Below are 16,907 nucleotides of genomic sequence, written 5' to 3'. Positions count from 1 at the left end.
AAACCCAACCTGCATATGGCCAGAAGTGATGGGGCTGGACTCCTCCCAGAGGAGATCACTGTGGGTATCAACCTGAGAATGCTTTACTGACCTGCCTCCCCTCCTGGAGCTCATTAACCAATCACAGATCCTGTGCACGGGGGGATGGATTGGGGCCAATAAAGGGCTATGCCCTCCAGTGGGGACAGACGGTGATTTATGTGGCCTATATAAAAGTCCATTAGGGGACTGGCTGGCATTTTAGGCACACAGGAGGGATGAAACCCTGATATCTCAACTGCACTAATCAACATACTCAAATGGGAGAGCATAATTTCGTATGTGGGCTAAAATGCAGTGGGGGCGAGAGGTGGGATGAGCTGGGCGAAGGATAATGGTTGCATCTGATTCCGTTCCGTGGCTAAGCCAACACGACAGCTCCATTGTTCTCCCCTCTAAGCTGACAAAGAAAGTAAAACCCAACCTGCCTAGCAAACAGGTCATCAGCCAAAAGAACACGATGTTAAACACACAGCCAAGAACCAAGACTAACAACCAAGTAATCATCATTTGTTCTCATGCTGGGACACAAACCATACATTATATCTGGTTCTAGTCCAATTAGTGTTCTCAGCCAGCCTCCCAACTCATCACATCGCGTCTTAATTAGGTGCCGCTTTAGGCTGAAGGAGGGCGATTCCCCCAGTGTGCTTCCATACCCTCACGTATCCTCTAATATCCACATTCCACCTAACACCATGTAATGCCACAGACACATGCACAGCAATATACCCTGAAGTCTGCTTTCCCTGCCCCCTTCAAGAGAATACTTTTAGTTGCCCTTCCTCATTAAAAGTATCTTGCATGTCTTTAGAAAGTAACATTTTATATTTCAAGACAATTTTCGAAGTAGACTTCGAACTGTGACAAACTTTCTGGACATTTTATAGACTTAACGATTAATCAGGAAAAACTGGCAGAATAATCAATAATGAAAATAATCTTAAGTATTAACCTTGTCCTGTCAAAAAAACAAGACATGTTTTTCAGACTTTTGCTGATTTGCACATTTTCAGATTGCCTTAAAGACCCTCGGGCAGCCTGTAATGTTCCCATTTCAGATGATGGTGGCGGGTGACTTAACATTATCGCCTCTCAACCCCCATCAAGACTTCCCCACCATGCTGAGGCAGAAATGCAGGATGCCGGTGGGAGAAGAAAGGGAGAATTGTACAAGAGCTGATAGGATCAAAAGGCAACAGAGCACAGAAAAAGTGAAACAGTTTACTCGTAAAACCTGCCGTTCAAAGCCTCATTCAAAATGACTGACAGGATGAATGGGACTTCACAGAACAGTCTGATGAATGGGGATTTCTGAGAGCTTTTTTGGGGCAGTATCACTTAAAACTAACTGCAAAACTGACAAATGTGGACATTAATGAAATACAGAAACCTCTGTTGAGTTTAACCACAATGTAAGACTTGCAGACGTGTGTCATAGAGGAGAGGAATGGATCAATACAGGACCTGCAGGTCAGGGCAGTTAAGTCCGAGCTTAGTATGTAATGCCCTGTTTCATCCCGCTCAGTACAACCAGTGGTCAACCTTCCTCAGGCCTCTCTTTTGAATAATGGAACGCACTCAAGCAAAGGTCAGACAAACTCTCGACTTGGATTCTTTGTACCGAACCTGTTTGTTATGCACGCAAATTACAGCTCAAAACGCTGGCGACTGCACTCATGATGAAGACTAGGAGAACTGCTGAATAAATACGTGTAAACACACTGTGAAAAAAAAATAAAACAATAAAAATATTAGTCACCGTTTTAGCTGCCTGTGCAGAGCTATGCATAGAAACAGAACAGGCTCACGTGTTTCTTCTCTGTCTTTCACTTATAAAAAGCATCTGGAGGAAAAAAATGAAGGAGACGTTTTTCTGCTCCCACATATGAGTCACAATCCAGACACTGCTTTTAAACTATGGCATACCAGACGTATGTGTGTGTTGCCAGATTTGGGTAACTGACTCCTCAACACAAGGGTCATTCAGTCCAACCTGAAGGTTTAAAACAAATGACAATAACTGCCTTTGCTGAACCAGCCTCAATCCTATAGCAGCACTTGCGGCAATGGAACATTTCCAAGTGATTTCGAAAATAAAAACATGTGAATTTATACCTCATTTGTTTACATTGTTAACCACCTTAAGCAATTAAGTGCTCTTCAATGTTCATTTAATATAACAAAACATCGTGGCGAAACTGTTGATAAGTGGTCACATAATAATAAAAATGTCAGAGTTCAATCAAAACTGGAACCTTGCGATTTAAATTGTATTGAAAAAAAATGGTGCAATTATGCTAAACGCATGTTTCAGAGGCCATATGGGATAATGTGACAGTTAATTAGTGGATTCTGTGCTTGAAATGCCAAAGGTGCACCAGATCAGCTTAGCCAGAGGAGGACAGTATTTAAAATGACCAGCAGAGGGAGCTCATCTGATGCTGAAATATCAGGCAACACAGTTTAGTTGGACATACCATGAACGCATCATCAGGAGCTTTAAATGAGGACTAACAGCATTTGATGAAGGAAGAAGGGTTGTAAAATGATAGGAATGAGACAATAGGGATGAAATTGTAAATTCACGTTCTGTCTCATCCATAAAAAACTGTGTTTTCTGTTGGGATGGTTAATTCACCTTTCCAGGTCCCGGTAGATAACAGGTCCGTCTAGCATCTGTGCTATTTATCAAAATTTAAACATCAGGAAAAGCTTGCTTTTGGTACACTAACCACTTTTAAAAGCCGACATAAGGCTTAGTAACACATATTTAATATTAATGTCAAATAGAAGTCAGGCATTTTAGAATGAGATTACATTCAAGGAACTAAAAAAAAGCATAAATCTAGGCTTCTAACATGACTAAAACTTTTGAGTTTTTCTGTGGCTGGTGTCATATCAGGTCACACTTTTAGCCACCTTTTTATCTAGCACTACATCAGTGTTTCTGTTGCAGTCAATCGACCCATCAGATAAGAACAATGGTCAACTGTGCGCTGAAAGAAAGACACCCGGGGAGAGACAGAGTGAGCACACATGGAGAGGAACACTGAGCATAAAAGAAAGGCAGAACAAACAGATGGAAGTGACAGTGATAAATAGAAGAGCACAAATGATAAAAGAGAGGAAACAGCTTGCATGTGTATGTGACGTGTGTGTGCATATGTCAGCTAGAGACCTTTTGTCTGAGCAGCTTGCTGCGGACGCGGCCCCATAGCTTGGCCCCGGTGTTGGTGTGCCTCTTGAGCACAGGGGTCTGTGGTTGGCTGGACAGATTGTGCTGGTTCTGGTCCACGCAGCAGTGCTGCTCCAGGCGCTCGCACACCGAGTTCAAGTTTACATCCGACACCATGATTTCCGTCATCCCAAAAGCCTGCAAGTGCCCCTTCAACAACGAGGAAGAGGAGGGAGGATGAATCCCCACGTAACCTCTCACAGATCACTGGACCAGGTGCAGGAGAGCCGCAAAAAAAGAGAAAAACTCCAACAGCTGATACTCACTCACTCAGATACTCAAAAAACGGAGAGAGTGATGATTAAAGGCAGGAGAATGAGATTCTGCCATTGTCTCCTTGATAAGCCTGATAATAATTCCACGTTCTCTTTGTGAGCTCATTCCACAGTCAGCTGCCAACATCTCCTCACTGTGCAATCTGACTTCCACCACGGCAAACACAGATACAGAGCACTAGAGCGAGGAAGAGAGAGAGTGTGCGAGAGAGAGAGAGAGAGAGAGAGAGAGAGAGAGAGAGAGAGAGAGAGAGAGAGAGAGAGAGAGAGAGAGAGAGAGAGAGAAGGGGGAGGGAAACCAGGGGAAGTGAATGAGCTCCTGTTGTCACTGAGCGGCACTGCTTCTCCAGATGTTGATGGACACACCTCCATAGAGAGGAGGGAGGGAGCAATAAACAGTCAATGAGGAAGGAGCATGAAAGAGGGAAGGACGGAGGGATAGAGGGACGGCTACACAGTGTTTTGTTTAGTGCTTTGACCCCTTGTCAACCTTTCCCAGAGCTGGTCAGCACACTTGGGATGTGACTAAAGAGAGGAATGTCATGATAATGACGAGAAAATGAAATACGTTCTCTTTCTCCGGCCATGTAAAGAAAGCAAAGGATTTGAGGATAAAATGTCTAAAATGGTGAAAAATACTTTATCTCAGCTGAAATTTCAGAGGCTTTAATAGCCTCTCAAAATATGACAAGAGTCACATTTTTTTCTTCTCCTCTTCTTCTTTCTCCCAGTTATCTTGCCTCACTACCCTCTTACACATCCCTGGTTTCCACATGCACGCACACTTGTGCACCCTGGGAGACATGCTGAGCAAATCACCATCTTTATTCGACAGGACAGCCAGAGCCGGCTGCTATTAAAAGGCGTATTCCTCTGTATAATGGATCGATAGGGGCAGGGGAGTGGCATGTATGCCTGTCAAACCCCATCTCCATCCGCCGTGCGTCCCATCCAATTTGAATTAGAGGGGAGAAATATTCTGCTGGGGAAATGTTACAGACACGGGGATGCATTTTAAAGCCTCGAGAGCAGCCTCAGACTGTCTCCTGAGCTGAATGGTAGTTGTGATTTAGAGTCGGATGGGACTGGTAGGTAGGCTGATTCATAAAGAGATTCAGGTAAAAAAAGAAAAGGAGGATGTTAAACAATGTCTCTGATTTACTGATATGGAGGGAGGGAGCTGTGTTGACGAGGATGTCAAGTGAGAAGCAGAAATATGTGCTCTGAAATAAACTGAAGTCAATGAAGTTGTAGGTTATTCATATTGCAGATGAGCATTTCATGAATTGGTTGTTCCATATTCGCTCTAAAAAAGCAGTGACCAGCAGAAAAAGTGTAAGAGAATAAATTCAGGGGTTAACTTGACATTCATGTAGGCTCTAAACAGACCTTAAACTAAACACAGTCATCATGTCATCCCAAGGCGTCCCAGATAGCACTAGACACTATGATACCATGGTGTAAAAACATGTGGGTGAGTGTGTGTTCTGCGGCGAAGATAAAACACAGAATGGATAGGACAAGGCGAGCCTACATGTCTGACTATGTGGCCGACAATGCAGCAAGAGGGGGCGGATGGAGGGTTAGTATGGAGGAGACCTCAGCCAACCCTCGCCACAGAGTATTTTTAACTACGAGACGTACACACTCCATGCGTCACATCTTGGAACAAATGTCTGGGAAAACCATGTTTTGGAAATGAGAGAAAGAAAATCCTCAGGGGAGATGGGAGATATTTTGGGGGCAAGACAGAAGGAGAACGCAGATACTGACGGGTGTAATTCTACTGTATATGTGTTAACTGTTACAATATGTAAGTGTTTAAGATTTGTTAAAAGAAGGATCTGCTCCCACAACGTACATCAAAGCGATTAACATTAGCTAAAAAAGGAATTGTCTAAATCGGACATTTCAAAATTGGAAGCTTGACAGTGGACAGATGAAAGCCACAATGCTTTAAAGGGATATCTTAGCAATCTAGTATTGAAGTTACAGAGAGTTGGGGGACTCACAAGGGACAAAAACTAAAAAACTAAAATGGCATAGAGTAGAGTGCATACCTCTGCCAAGGCCCCTGGACACGAGTAAAAACTCCTCCTTGGGGGAGGTAAAAATTGTCAAAATTGAAGCAGCAGAAGCTGAGATATCCTGAATTTTACATTCTAGTATGAGAATAGTTTGAAAAACACTGGATGCTATATTTTACATAATGCAATGAATCAAACCTTTCATTTCAGCCCCCTGTGCCTTGTTAATGGCCACTTCTGTCACACCCCACACCGCAGGCTTTCTGCACATGTATGCAATGCTTAGGGCAAAGATCAACGATAAAAGTGGCACTGCTTTAAAATGTAATATCAAGATCGGTCTGAAATGAACATGAAATAACAGCCCAATTAGATGATGCTGTAATGATGCATGGGATACGAACTGATGACTAAGTAGTTTCCTTATTTTTGCTTAATAAACACATACATTTTGACCTTTTGCCATTTGGCCATCATGATACGAGGATTGTTGACATATCTGCATTCACCAAACTCACTAGGAAAATATAGGCATATCTGCAGAATAGCCAAAAATCCAATATGGTGCATCCCTATTTTTGGGCTGTTGGCTTTTCTTTTAACTATTGAGTAATCCTTAAAGTCAAGACACTGACAGCAGTCCAATCTCACGGCATGAAAGCTCACCAAGGAAACTAACACGTAAGTGTACAGTGAGAATTTAGAGTACAGCAACAGCTTTCAGGCGTCTTTACTACTGGGTCAACTTGAGTCCACCATTTCACTACGCATCACATCAGAAAAATCATGGAGTGAACACACATGCTCGCATAAACACGAGTGCATAGTGTAGGTTTATACATCCAGTGCTCCACTTCGTTTAGCGTCAACTTATGCACTATTTATGGTGTTGAAAACACGTCTACATACTGTACATCCAGACATTATAACTCAGAATACCGTGGCTCACGCTAACTTCAATCCAGACCGCCACGGCTCCCCAAAACCCAAATTTACTCCATACGTGACATTTAGATGCAAAATAATAAGAGGATAGCAATGAGCCAGGATGACATTTGTCTGAGTCTTGTTGGAGGCAAACTGTTTCAGCTCCCTGCTTTAGTTGGTTGGATGGTTTTGCTGTGAGTAGGAAGAGCAGAATAATGGGCCCTTATTTACCTAAAAGATAAAAATGTACTGCAGAGATAAATTAACCGTATGAGAGGATGAACTGCGTGGGGCCTTGAGCTGGGGAGACATGGGAATGATAAAATGAGAAAAGATGCAAGCAAGGGAGGAGGAGGGAGTCCAATGGGGAGATGAGATTAAGAGTTCTTGTGGGAATGGAAGACCAGATGAAAGGAAAAGAAAAAGGAGTAATTAGTAAAGGCGGCAATCCTTGAGGTGGGTTCGGGCTGCCAGGTTTGGTGCTATGGTGTTAGTATGGCTGCAAAGAGCACAGTGTGGCTGCTTGTGCTTTTCCTTTATGTATATATTAAATTAACTATCTATAATGCTCTGTGTGAATCCCATTCTCTTGTGATCTTTAAAACTATTCAACTCATTTTTTATTTTTCTTATATTTTCACAAACAACTCTCTTTTTTGCTCTAAAATCTATGCCCCGAGGACGACCCCAGAATTTTAAAGGGCAATTGTAAAATGTTCTAAGGAGATAAGGTTAAGTTAAGTTTAGCGCTGGTCACAATAACAAAGTTGATTTTCACTTCAAGATGAAGCTAAAACCATATGACTACACCATAAAAAAGGTGAGACAGCAGATGGTTCAGCCATGAGTGCCTATGCTGTGACATCAGGACCAGTCCTGGCTCTTAATTATACATGTGTTGGGTGGCACAGCCCCTCATAAAGCCGCTCCATATGACCAGACAGGAGGGAAGGGGAAGGGAGAGTTGAACTAGTTCCTGGTTTCCACTCCAAACCCCATCTGGGATTGTGGCCGCTCCCTGACAAGCAACCACGATTCTGTTAATTCTGCGATTCTCCGGCCTCCACTCTACAGGCTTCAGCACGGCTCTGCCAATCACAGAGACCCTTAAGAGCTGGGGATGAATGATCAATTTAACGGCTACGATGCGCCAACATGAATATGGAGCAGCTCTGAATCCATGCCTTGCGAATGCACCTGGGATGATCCTGACACTGCAGCAAGACTGGTGTTTCAGCACGTTTGTGTGTAACAAGACGTCCTGAGAATGTTGCACAGCTGCTGAAAACATCTGCCTGTAAATGTTTTGTTGTTGACCCTCACTGTTCTCTGTCTTAGTATGAAACAAACCATGTGTGTGAGTATAATGCTAAGCAGTCCACAATGATTTCTTTTCATAAGATTATTAAATTACCATCCTGAGTAACAGCTGAAATATTGGACTTAAGCAAGAGCTAAGAAGTAAAACTGCAGATTTCTGAATAGGAAGCTTTGCAGTGGTTCCCTTTACAGCAACAAAACCCCCTAGCTGGGATCGTTCTGTGCTTGCATGTCCTGTCCGGTTGACCTGTACAAAATGTATGGATGGCTTGAATATTACATTATTAAAGGAATATTTTGTAATTTGGGGGAAAGTTCAAGTATCATAACTCAGTATCTAGGATCGCACACTACCCTCAGAGAAACAGTTCCAGCAAGTAATTCCCAGTAAAAAGAGCAACTTTAACCCTAACCCTCATTTCAGTTGTGGACAGTTCCTCTGTTTCCAGTCTTTATACTAAGCTAAACTAGACAAATCCTGACACTAGCGCCATAGTAAAACTGGCAATATGCTTTTGAAGCACATGTTGATTGCATAAAGTAATGGCTATAGAATAATGACACCATCTGCATTTATATTTCCTATTACGTTTCCTATTAAACATGCTTTCACTTTGGAATTTTGCCTCCCACTGGGCATGGCACTATTTCTATTGGCTTTAAAGGCTGAATGAGTGACTGGACTGAGACATGAGAGAGCTACTGGTCTTCCTATCTTACTTTCTGCAAAAAAGTGAATGAGCATATTTCCGAAAATTTTGAACTATTTCTTAAATACACCAGAGCATTTCGGAGTTTATCATTGTAGATCATTTAAAAGTTTTGGCAAGCTCAAGCGTTAAACTCAGATTCTTTTTTTTTTTATCATTTAATCTTGTCAAAAAGCATTTTAAAAAGGGGCTCATCCAGTATTTTAGCATTTTTCTTTTCTTTTATCTAAGGGACATTTGGACTCCAACAAACACTGTGTCTGTTCATTGTAAAACACACTTAGGTTTTTGTTTCTTTTACAACCTACCTGGTGTTTGAGCTGCAGCCTCAACTTATGATACACAATTCTGTGTACATGTGTGTGCATTTATATTCTTGACTTTACTGTAAATCCCTGTGAAACAGCTAATGGAGGAACAAAGGTAATCATTTGGGACTTGGTTATCGAAAAAAATGATGAAATCAAAAAGGAAGGAGACGTGTCCTCGGGCTTATTTGACTTACTCATCAAAAATGACAAATTGCTGCATTTTCATCATGTCTGTCTCTCTGAGGGCCATGATTGGCTGACACGAAGGGCAGGGTGATATCGATAGCTGCGAGCCTTGTTGTGAGCGGATAAATCAATCAGATTTAATTCAAACAGTCTCTATAAGTATGTTTAGGGGAGGACCCACTCCACCTCTTTGATCTTCCTGCTGCCTTCACTGGAGTCTAGGCGGAAGGGAGGAAAATAGAGCCAAAATGGAGGCGAGTGTGTGTGTGCATGTGTGTGTGTGTGTAACGGGGGCTTTCGAGGGAGGGTCCTTCAGGGTACAGTGGGAGTACTAAAACGGGAGTGCAGAAGCAGGAGGGGGTTTGGCAGGGTGGGAAATCACAGCCTTAGGGTGCTCTGCAGCTTATTCCTGCTTCTCTTTCATCTGAGCCGTTGGGGGGGCATCTTCCACAGATTAACCGCTCCATCATTTATTAAGCACTTTGGAGCAAAAGTGGTGATGGAGAGCTGAAAGGGAAGAGAAGGGAAGGAGCCAGGAAAAGGTTTCATTAGCATGTAGCTTGAGTCTGTTGTGGGTTGCTGGGTGTGGTTGAGATGAGGAGCGTGTGTGTGTGTGTGTGTGTGTGTGTGTGTGTGTGTGTGTGTGTGTGTGTGTGTGTGTGTGTGTGTGTGTGTGTGTGTGTACTCTCAGAGACAGAGAGTGGGTGGAAAAGCATTCAGGATTTGAAAAGATATGAATAGACTCAGCATTTTTAAGCCTTTGCATTTACTTAGTGGTAAATTTAGCACCAAATCTGCAGTTTCTTCTTCTTTTTTTGAAACAAAGGTCAAAATTCTCTGATTCCAACTTCTTCAATATATTATAATATATTCTGGTTTCTGTACTCTATGACAGCAAACTGAATATTGTAGGGTTCTGGACAACAAGACATTTGAGGACATCATCTTGGGCTCTGGGAAACACTGAACAGCATCTTTCACAATTTTCAGATGTTTTATAGACAAAAGAAATAGATGATAAACTGAGAAATTTATCTGCAGATTAACTGACTAAGAAAAAAATTGTTAGTTACAGCCTCGAGGAACGGAGAGATAAACTGAGCAAGAGGACACAAAGCCTAAAAAGAGGTTGGGAAGCAGGGTGATGCAAGAGCAAATGGTGAAGCAGTAACGCTGCAGGTTCTGCTTGATAAACCTCCATTCAAACAATGAGGTCACACTCTGTACACATGCTGTTCTCCACAATTTTCCATCTTATGATCGTTGTACTTCCAGATGTTTTGTTGTTATTGATAATTGTTGTGTTAATTGGTCCCCTCTTGATTTTTTTGAATTTCTATTGTCATTATGATTTGATTGTCATTTAAGTCACCCAGGGGAGTTCCAACAGAGAAGTACAACACAGCCGACACCGACAGAATACGAATGTGTCGTTCCTCGGCTAAGGGTGTGTTTGTTCACCAAACAACTGATCTTTTCAAGCAAACAACAGAACCTCCTTCGTGGAGATAATTACAGCTAAACAACACAGTGAACTCGCTTTAATTACAACTGATCCACCGAGCCCTGCCAAACATTACAGCGTTCAATCTGAGCCGAGCTAAAGCTTGAGTTTGCTTTAAATAAACCCATGACTCAAAATAAAGTATATGCTCCAAAGGATAAATTTGCATTTCTGAAACCCCAAGTGGGTGTGCAAAATAACTTTTAGGAATTTTTTGAGCGTAAAGACTTCATTGCCTGTGAAGCAGCATAGAAATGAGCAACCATATAATCCCGAGTGTCTGGATCCACTTTTTTCCTTAGCTGCAAGGAGGAGAGGAGATGCTGATAAGGAATCTTTCCACAGCAGGTTTAACCATCATCGCTGTGTCCAGGTTTCTTTGAATAGAGCACTCGCATGATGCATTCATGATTTCCAGTCGCAACATAGATACCATCAGTTTAATGGTTGTATATAGGGCAAAGCTAAGAAGTAAGTCTTAAAGGGGATGACACATTGTTCTCTGTTTCAGCGACAGTTTGGGATGTACACTGCAGCTGACTGTGATTTCTTCACCCAAGCCATCCTGCCCCTTAAGTGCTATGCGGATGTGAATCCATTACTCAGAAGTTGTGATCTTCGCGTTGTGCCCGCTGCCTGACTGGGACAAGGCTGTGTTACATCCGAACAGCGTGACCCAGTTCCAGTGATGAAGAGAGTGCAACCTCACAGGACGGCGACGCTGCTGACCTGCTTGAATTATTCAGTCTGAGGTGTAAACCCACGGCTGACTGGACACAGCCACCTGGAAGATTACACGAACAGGGAGGAGCGTGGTCAGACTAACAGAGAGGAGGAGGTGGCGGGATGATCACGAACGACACGAGGAGGTGTTATGCAACTGGAGGTTATAGTAAAAAGAGCTAAGGGTTGCACAATATTGACTGAATATTAACTGACAGGTGGATATTTTTCTTTTACGTGATAAATATTGCGAAAAAATATATATATTATTCAGATATTATTAAATAGAAATTAAGTTAGCTTCGTCAAACCATATAAAACAAAGCAAATATCAGATAGCAAAAAAACAGCACTGAGAAACAATACCCAGCCCTAGAAAGACCGGCCCAGACTTGCCAGTAAAACAATCCATTTGGTTTTCTCCACGACCTCAACAGCAACAGTTCAGTTCGAACCAAGTTCACAACCACAAAAACAACTTTTACTGTTTTAGTGCAGTGGTCCTTCATTTTAGAATGTCCTTCTCTAAATAGCGAATAAGTGTATTTCCCAAATTTCGTACTAATCCTTTAACCGGCGCAATCATGAAAACAAAATAACAGGGGCTGCACCTAACAATTATTTTCACGGTGATTAATCTGTTGTTTTCTTTCTCAAATATTCCATTAATTGTTTAGTCAATAACATGTCAAAATACTGTGAAAAATGTCTATCAGCGTTTCCCAAAGCCCAAGATGGTGTCCTCAAATGTCTTGCTTTGTCCAAAACCCAAAGATAATTGGTTTAATGTCATAGAGGAGTGAAGAAACCAGAATCGGAAGCTGGAATAAGTGAAACTGGACTTAATTAAACGATGATTAAAATGGTTGCAGATTTATTTGATAAGTATATCATGGCAGCTCCCTCAAATAATGCACAACCACGACTCACAATTTCCTAAAATTATCATCAGCACAAAATGAGGACAAGGTGGTGTATTTCCCTTTACATCTTAATGATGGGCATGAAATCCCCATCATCATCAAATCTATTTTTTGGGAAATTCTTTAGGTTTGCTAATTCCCCGCTGCATCAACACCCTCGCAGCCTCCCTTTTCTTTCGCCAACATTGTAAGACCATTAAAGTGTCAGGTAAAATTCTCATCAGCAGGTGAAGAAGTCATCAACTTCTAAGCGGAAAATCAATCATTCAGTCAATGTGACTGTGCCTTGCTCCTAACAAGCACATCGATGACTGCTGTTCTTATGATGACAAATCTGTGTCACAGTGTCAGCGGGGCAGCACAGCAAATCACCTCAGGCTCTGATGAACCTCACAACTCTGTAAGTTCTTTCTTCCTCTTTGATCCTTGATCTTTCTGTCCTTTCTCTTTTCAAATTACAGATAAAGAAGATGGATTAAACAACTTAGCAAGCAGACAGTGGCGAGATTAGTGAGGCTGGTTCACTTCTCTCTAACCTAACCAGAGCTGACCGGCCTCCTTCACAGTGGCTGAGTGAAACATCATCAGGTTGTACTGGAGGGACAGAAGAACACAGACGTGGGTGGAGTTGCAATCAGCCCAAACAACTCCTCTGCAGCTCCTGCAACACACGCATACAGTACACATCTCTCTCCCGGCTATTATACAACGCACATTACATAATTAAAATTATTTGTGACTCTGTGAAATAGACTTTTGAGGTGCCCTCCCTCATTAACACCCACTCAGCTCTTTGAAAGCAGGACCGGCAGAGGGAACAGGTACACACTCGGGCTGGCACCCCCGCCGGATCAACACATGTTATGACTCTGCCAGGGACTTTTTAAAAAGAAAATAAATCTCTAAGATGAATTCAGCACGACACGCTGGTTATGCAACAGGCTGCTTCAAGCGAAGTGATGCTCAGAGAGCACTCGTCATCTGAGAAACACTAAGAGCTACAGAGATTGGTGTTGTTCTCCAAGGTTGTTTAGAATGGTACATTTTAGTGGTCAAGTCATTGTGGAGTATTTAAAAGGCTACTTTATTCAAGTTTTATATAACAACAAAAGCAAATACAAATAAGTGCATTAATTGCTTGATCATTATGCCTCACTGGATGTTGTGTTTTTATACAACAACACAACAAGGTCTAAAGCAACATTATATAACTATTTTAACTTACAATACAGCTTCAACAAAGCTTTAATAGTACGCCGAGTTTTAATAGGGAGAGTGGTACCTTTTTCATACCCACTCCATGCCCCCCATCGCCTGTTCTGGCACTATGTTACTTTGGTTGCGCAGGTAGGATGTCTAATGAGAAGTGCACAACACTTTACAGCACCACATCACACAGTATGAACTATGGGTCTTGAGCTAGCTATAAGAAGAGTCTAGCTTGGTATTCTAAGTTTGATCATCATGTTAGAGGTGACGAGACCAAAGAGGAGGTTTAAGGAGGAAGGCAAAAAGAGAAAGAGGGAGAATGACCAAGCAAGAGGCCAGACAAGAGTAAACCTCTGACTGGCTTTTATTCATTGGCAAGAGCTTTGTGAACTAAAAGGCCGCAGGTGCAATACTTGGTTGATGCTGGATGAGCTGTATGGAGCCTTTTTCTTTGCTGAGTGTTTCATATGTTTTAAGACAAGTGCCCAGTCACTTCGGTTGTTAAGCAGAATGCCACACGATGGTTTTTGATTTGAAGTTCCAGGAATGTTGCGTTGCCTACAGAACTTCACCTTACTTTCCAGCAGCATGGGGTTAAGTAGATAATGAGTAGATTTTCCATTTTTGGTGAACTATTCCTTAAATGTGGGACAGAGGCAAAAAATCAAGTTGGAAAACTATGAGCCACCAGAACTGGATTTGGTGAGGCCATAAACGCTCTATAACAGCATCGGCAATGACCTCATCTTTTACACAGCTGACCAGTTCAAAACATCCTTGTGAGGACTCTGGAGGGACTTTGGAAACATTTCCTCCATGGAAAACAATTGCATCATCATCATTAGCGTAATTTGTCGTGTCAAAAGGGGCCCAACACTGAGGTCCAAAGTCAGAAATTTGAGAAGCCAATAAAAAAAGCTTTGTTTTTATGGCTGGAAAAAGGTTAAGCAACATGTAGAAACCACCTTATAGCAATTATTGGTATATGCTTACATTATTTTCACTCATTCCAGTGTATGTATATAACAAGTGAGGAATGTTTTGTTTCATCAGTGAATACAAACACCTGTCAGGGTGGCCAGCTGCCAGTCTGGATGCATATTTGTAAAGCACAACTGCATTTCTGCAGGCATTAATACCACAAAACTTGATTTAATAAAATCTCAGTTCTGGACTCTAAAGAGCAGGAGGGGTTTCCGGTGTTTACTGATACAAAATAAAAAACACATTAGTAAGGGTCTGTGCCTTTAGTCCACAAGCGAGCTCAGAGTTCATTTAGCCTGCACAGTCCGGACAGGAAATGGGCAGTTCTCCTCCTTTGCCCTGGGACAGGAAGTCATAAAGCAGGATCAAATGCCTGGCACCACTCATGGTCCTGCTGTATGAACAGCATAATGTCATGGGAAGTCATAGACTCAACAACCTACTCAAAAGCCTTTGCAATAACCGGAGTTATGAAAACGTGATCCATTGAAAGTAGCTGGGAGTTTGCAGAGTGTAGATTCTGTACATAAGTCGTTAGGTCATCTCAGTATTACTCAACCTAACTGGCAAGTTTCTTGTGCATTTACATTAAACATGGAGAGGCCTTGTAACACTCTGTTAAGTGGAGTGGAAGGAATATGGAAAGGTCAGCAGGATTTGCTGAAATGTGAAGAGAGGGAAACACGACAGCATGTCTGTTTGAATCATGACCTGAAACTCCTGACCCGAACACCTCATTAGACAGGATTCATATGTGAAGTGCTTTTTAACCTGTTGAGCCACGTATTTAACCAGTAATCATTCAAAATGAATTGCTTTTAGCAAATCACTGAGCTATAACAAAACTAACACAACTAAATGATGAACATTAAATTAACTTGCATTTATATTGTGCCTTCTAGTCTACCTACAAATCAAAGAACATAACAAAACACATTTACCTGTTCACACGCATATTCATACACTGATGGCAAAGGCTTCCATGCAAGGTGCCGACCTGCTCATCAGGACTGATAGTGCACTTCCTAACCAAAGTGCCCCACAATATTTTTCACACTAACTCATGGACCTGCCCCTGGAAGCAATTTGGGGTTCAGTATCTTGCCCAAGGACACTTTGAAATGCAGCTGGTGCCACCGCCACAACATAAACTAAAACCTGATAAATCTCACTGTTATTCGACAGTAGCTGTTATGCACTGACTGAATGTTGCTCTTTATTTGCTTCCGGCCCACTTTACCACTATGTTTGGATATAAATCTGGATGCCATAAATCACATCTCCTCCATCACATCAGCTCATGCTTACATTGGGCTCAAGATCACAGTCTAGATAAGGTTACAGGCTAAAATGACTATTTAAATGTTCCTACAAGCCTGGGAACAATACTATTAATAAGCATTTCCCTCAGACAGCAGTTTTCATGTCCACTCGTTTTTTTTTTCTCCGTCTAGCAGGCAAATTCATCATGTGTGTTTGTGGCTGGGGGCTTTCTCTCTTGACTCACTCATGAACGAACCTAGATCACCGAGCAGATGCCGCTGCAAAACTCTAACATGCAAAAACTGCATGCAGGAAACCAAAAATAACAGCTGCACTACCTCTAGCTACTGATTAACAATCAGCTACTGTTTCATTTTGGGGGCAACACAAGCTAAGCACTAGGTATCAACCAAGGGCTTGTGTATCTTAATGAACTTTCATATTTTATCCAAATGTCTTTTTATTACATCTTCCTTTATTGAGAAAAGTATACCTTCTTGAGTGAGAGAGCGACTGAGGCGTTAGGGGCCAAGCAGAGCGTACAGTATAAAGACAGATCTGACAGCTTACTGAGGCATACACACAGATATGTAGGTACTTCAACAAAGGGCTCAAGGACAAGGAGCACACTTGGAATGAATACACGGGCGCACATACACACTCACAGTTCTTGGCAGACAGCGGGGGTGAGGCTCATCTTTCAAAAATCATAGGAATTTTCAACAGGGATATCAATGAATAATAAAATGGAAACAGGACTGGAAAATACTGACAGATAATATCTAAACCTCATATGAGCATGATGGTCAAACCATTCGCTGTTTTTCTTTTAGGGAAGGCCACCTCACTCTGTCTAAACATCATTAGACCTGAACCACTTCTGCTGATACAAAATGTTCTCTTCCAATCACGGGTGCCACGAAGCTTATCCTGGTTTTTCGTTCTACAACCTCAGGAGGTAAGTTATCCTTCAGACACACTATACCACCAGATTCTTATGGGCGCTTCTGGAGAAACCGTTTAGAGTGAAACACTACAAAGTAGACAGGATGTTGTAGGGAAGTGTGGAGAACACAGAGCTCATCCTGACACACAAGTATCCATTTGTCTTTCTGAAATATTTCACCAAGACACTGGATTCCTACAATGCTTTATTTCTACCAAGATCAACCATAACAAAATTGTGTCTATTTGAGATACTACAACATATTTTGGATTAAAGGTCCAATTTGCAAGATTGCTGATTGTTTAGACACATTCCAAACTTT

The 16,907-nt window shown here is 41.9% G+C and overlaps 1 protein-coding gene across 7 annotated transcripts in view; it reads right to left on the bottom strand.

Moving 5' to 3' along the window:
• Window positions 1-16,907, bottom strand: part of abr (ABR activator of RhoGEF and GTPase) — a 143,148-nt gene that overhangs the window by 13,782 nt on the left and 112,459 nt on the right. The window contains exon 1 of one of the 7 annotated variants that reach the window (XM_030437419.1): window positions 3,221-3,752. The exons of the other annotated variants lie outside the window; for them this stretch is intronic. Within the exon in view, the coding sequence (XP_030293279.1) occupies window positions 3,221-3,406 (186 nt within the window). The 5' untranslated portion in view covers window positions 3,407-3,752. Of the gene's footprint in view, window positions 1-3,220; window positions 3,753-16,907 lie in introns of those variants that run through there. 7 annotated transcript variants of the gene reach the window in all.

This window comes from Sparus aurata, chromosome 13 (genome assembly GCF_900880675.1).
Source record: "Sparus aurata chromosome 13, fSpaAur1.1, whole genome shotgun sequence".
NCBI classification, from domain to species: Eukaryota; Metazoa; Chordata; class Actinopteri; order Spariformes; family Sparidae; genus Sparus; species Sparus aurata.
Note: the sequence above shows the minus strand (reverse complement) of the source record. Positions and strands in the feature narration are given on the sequence as shown.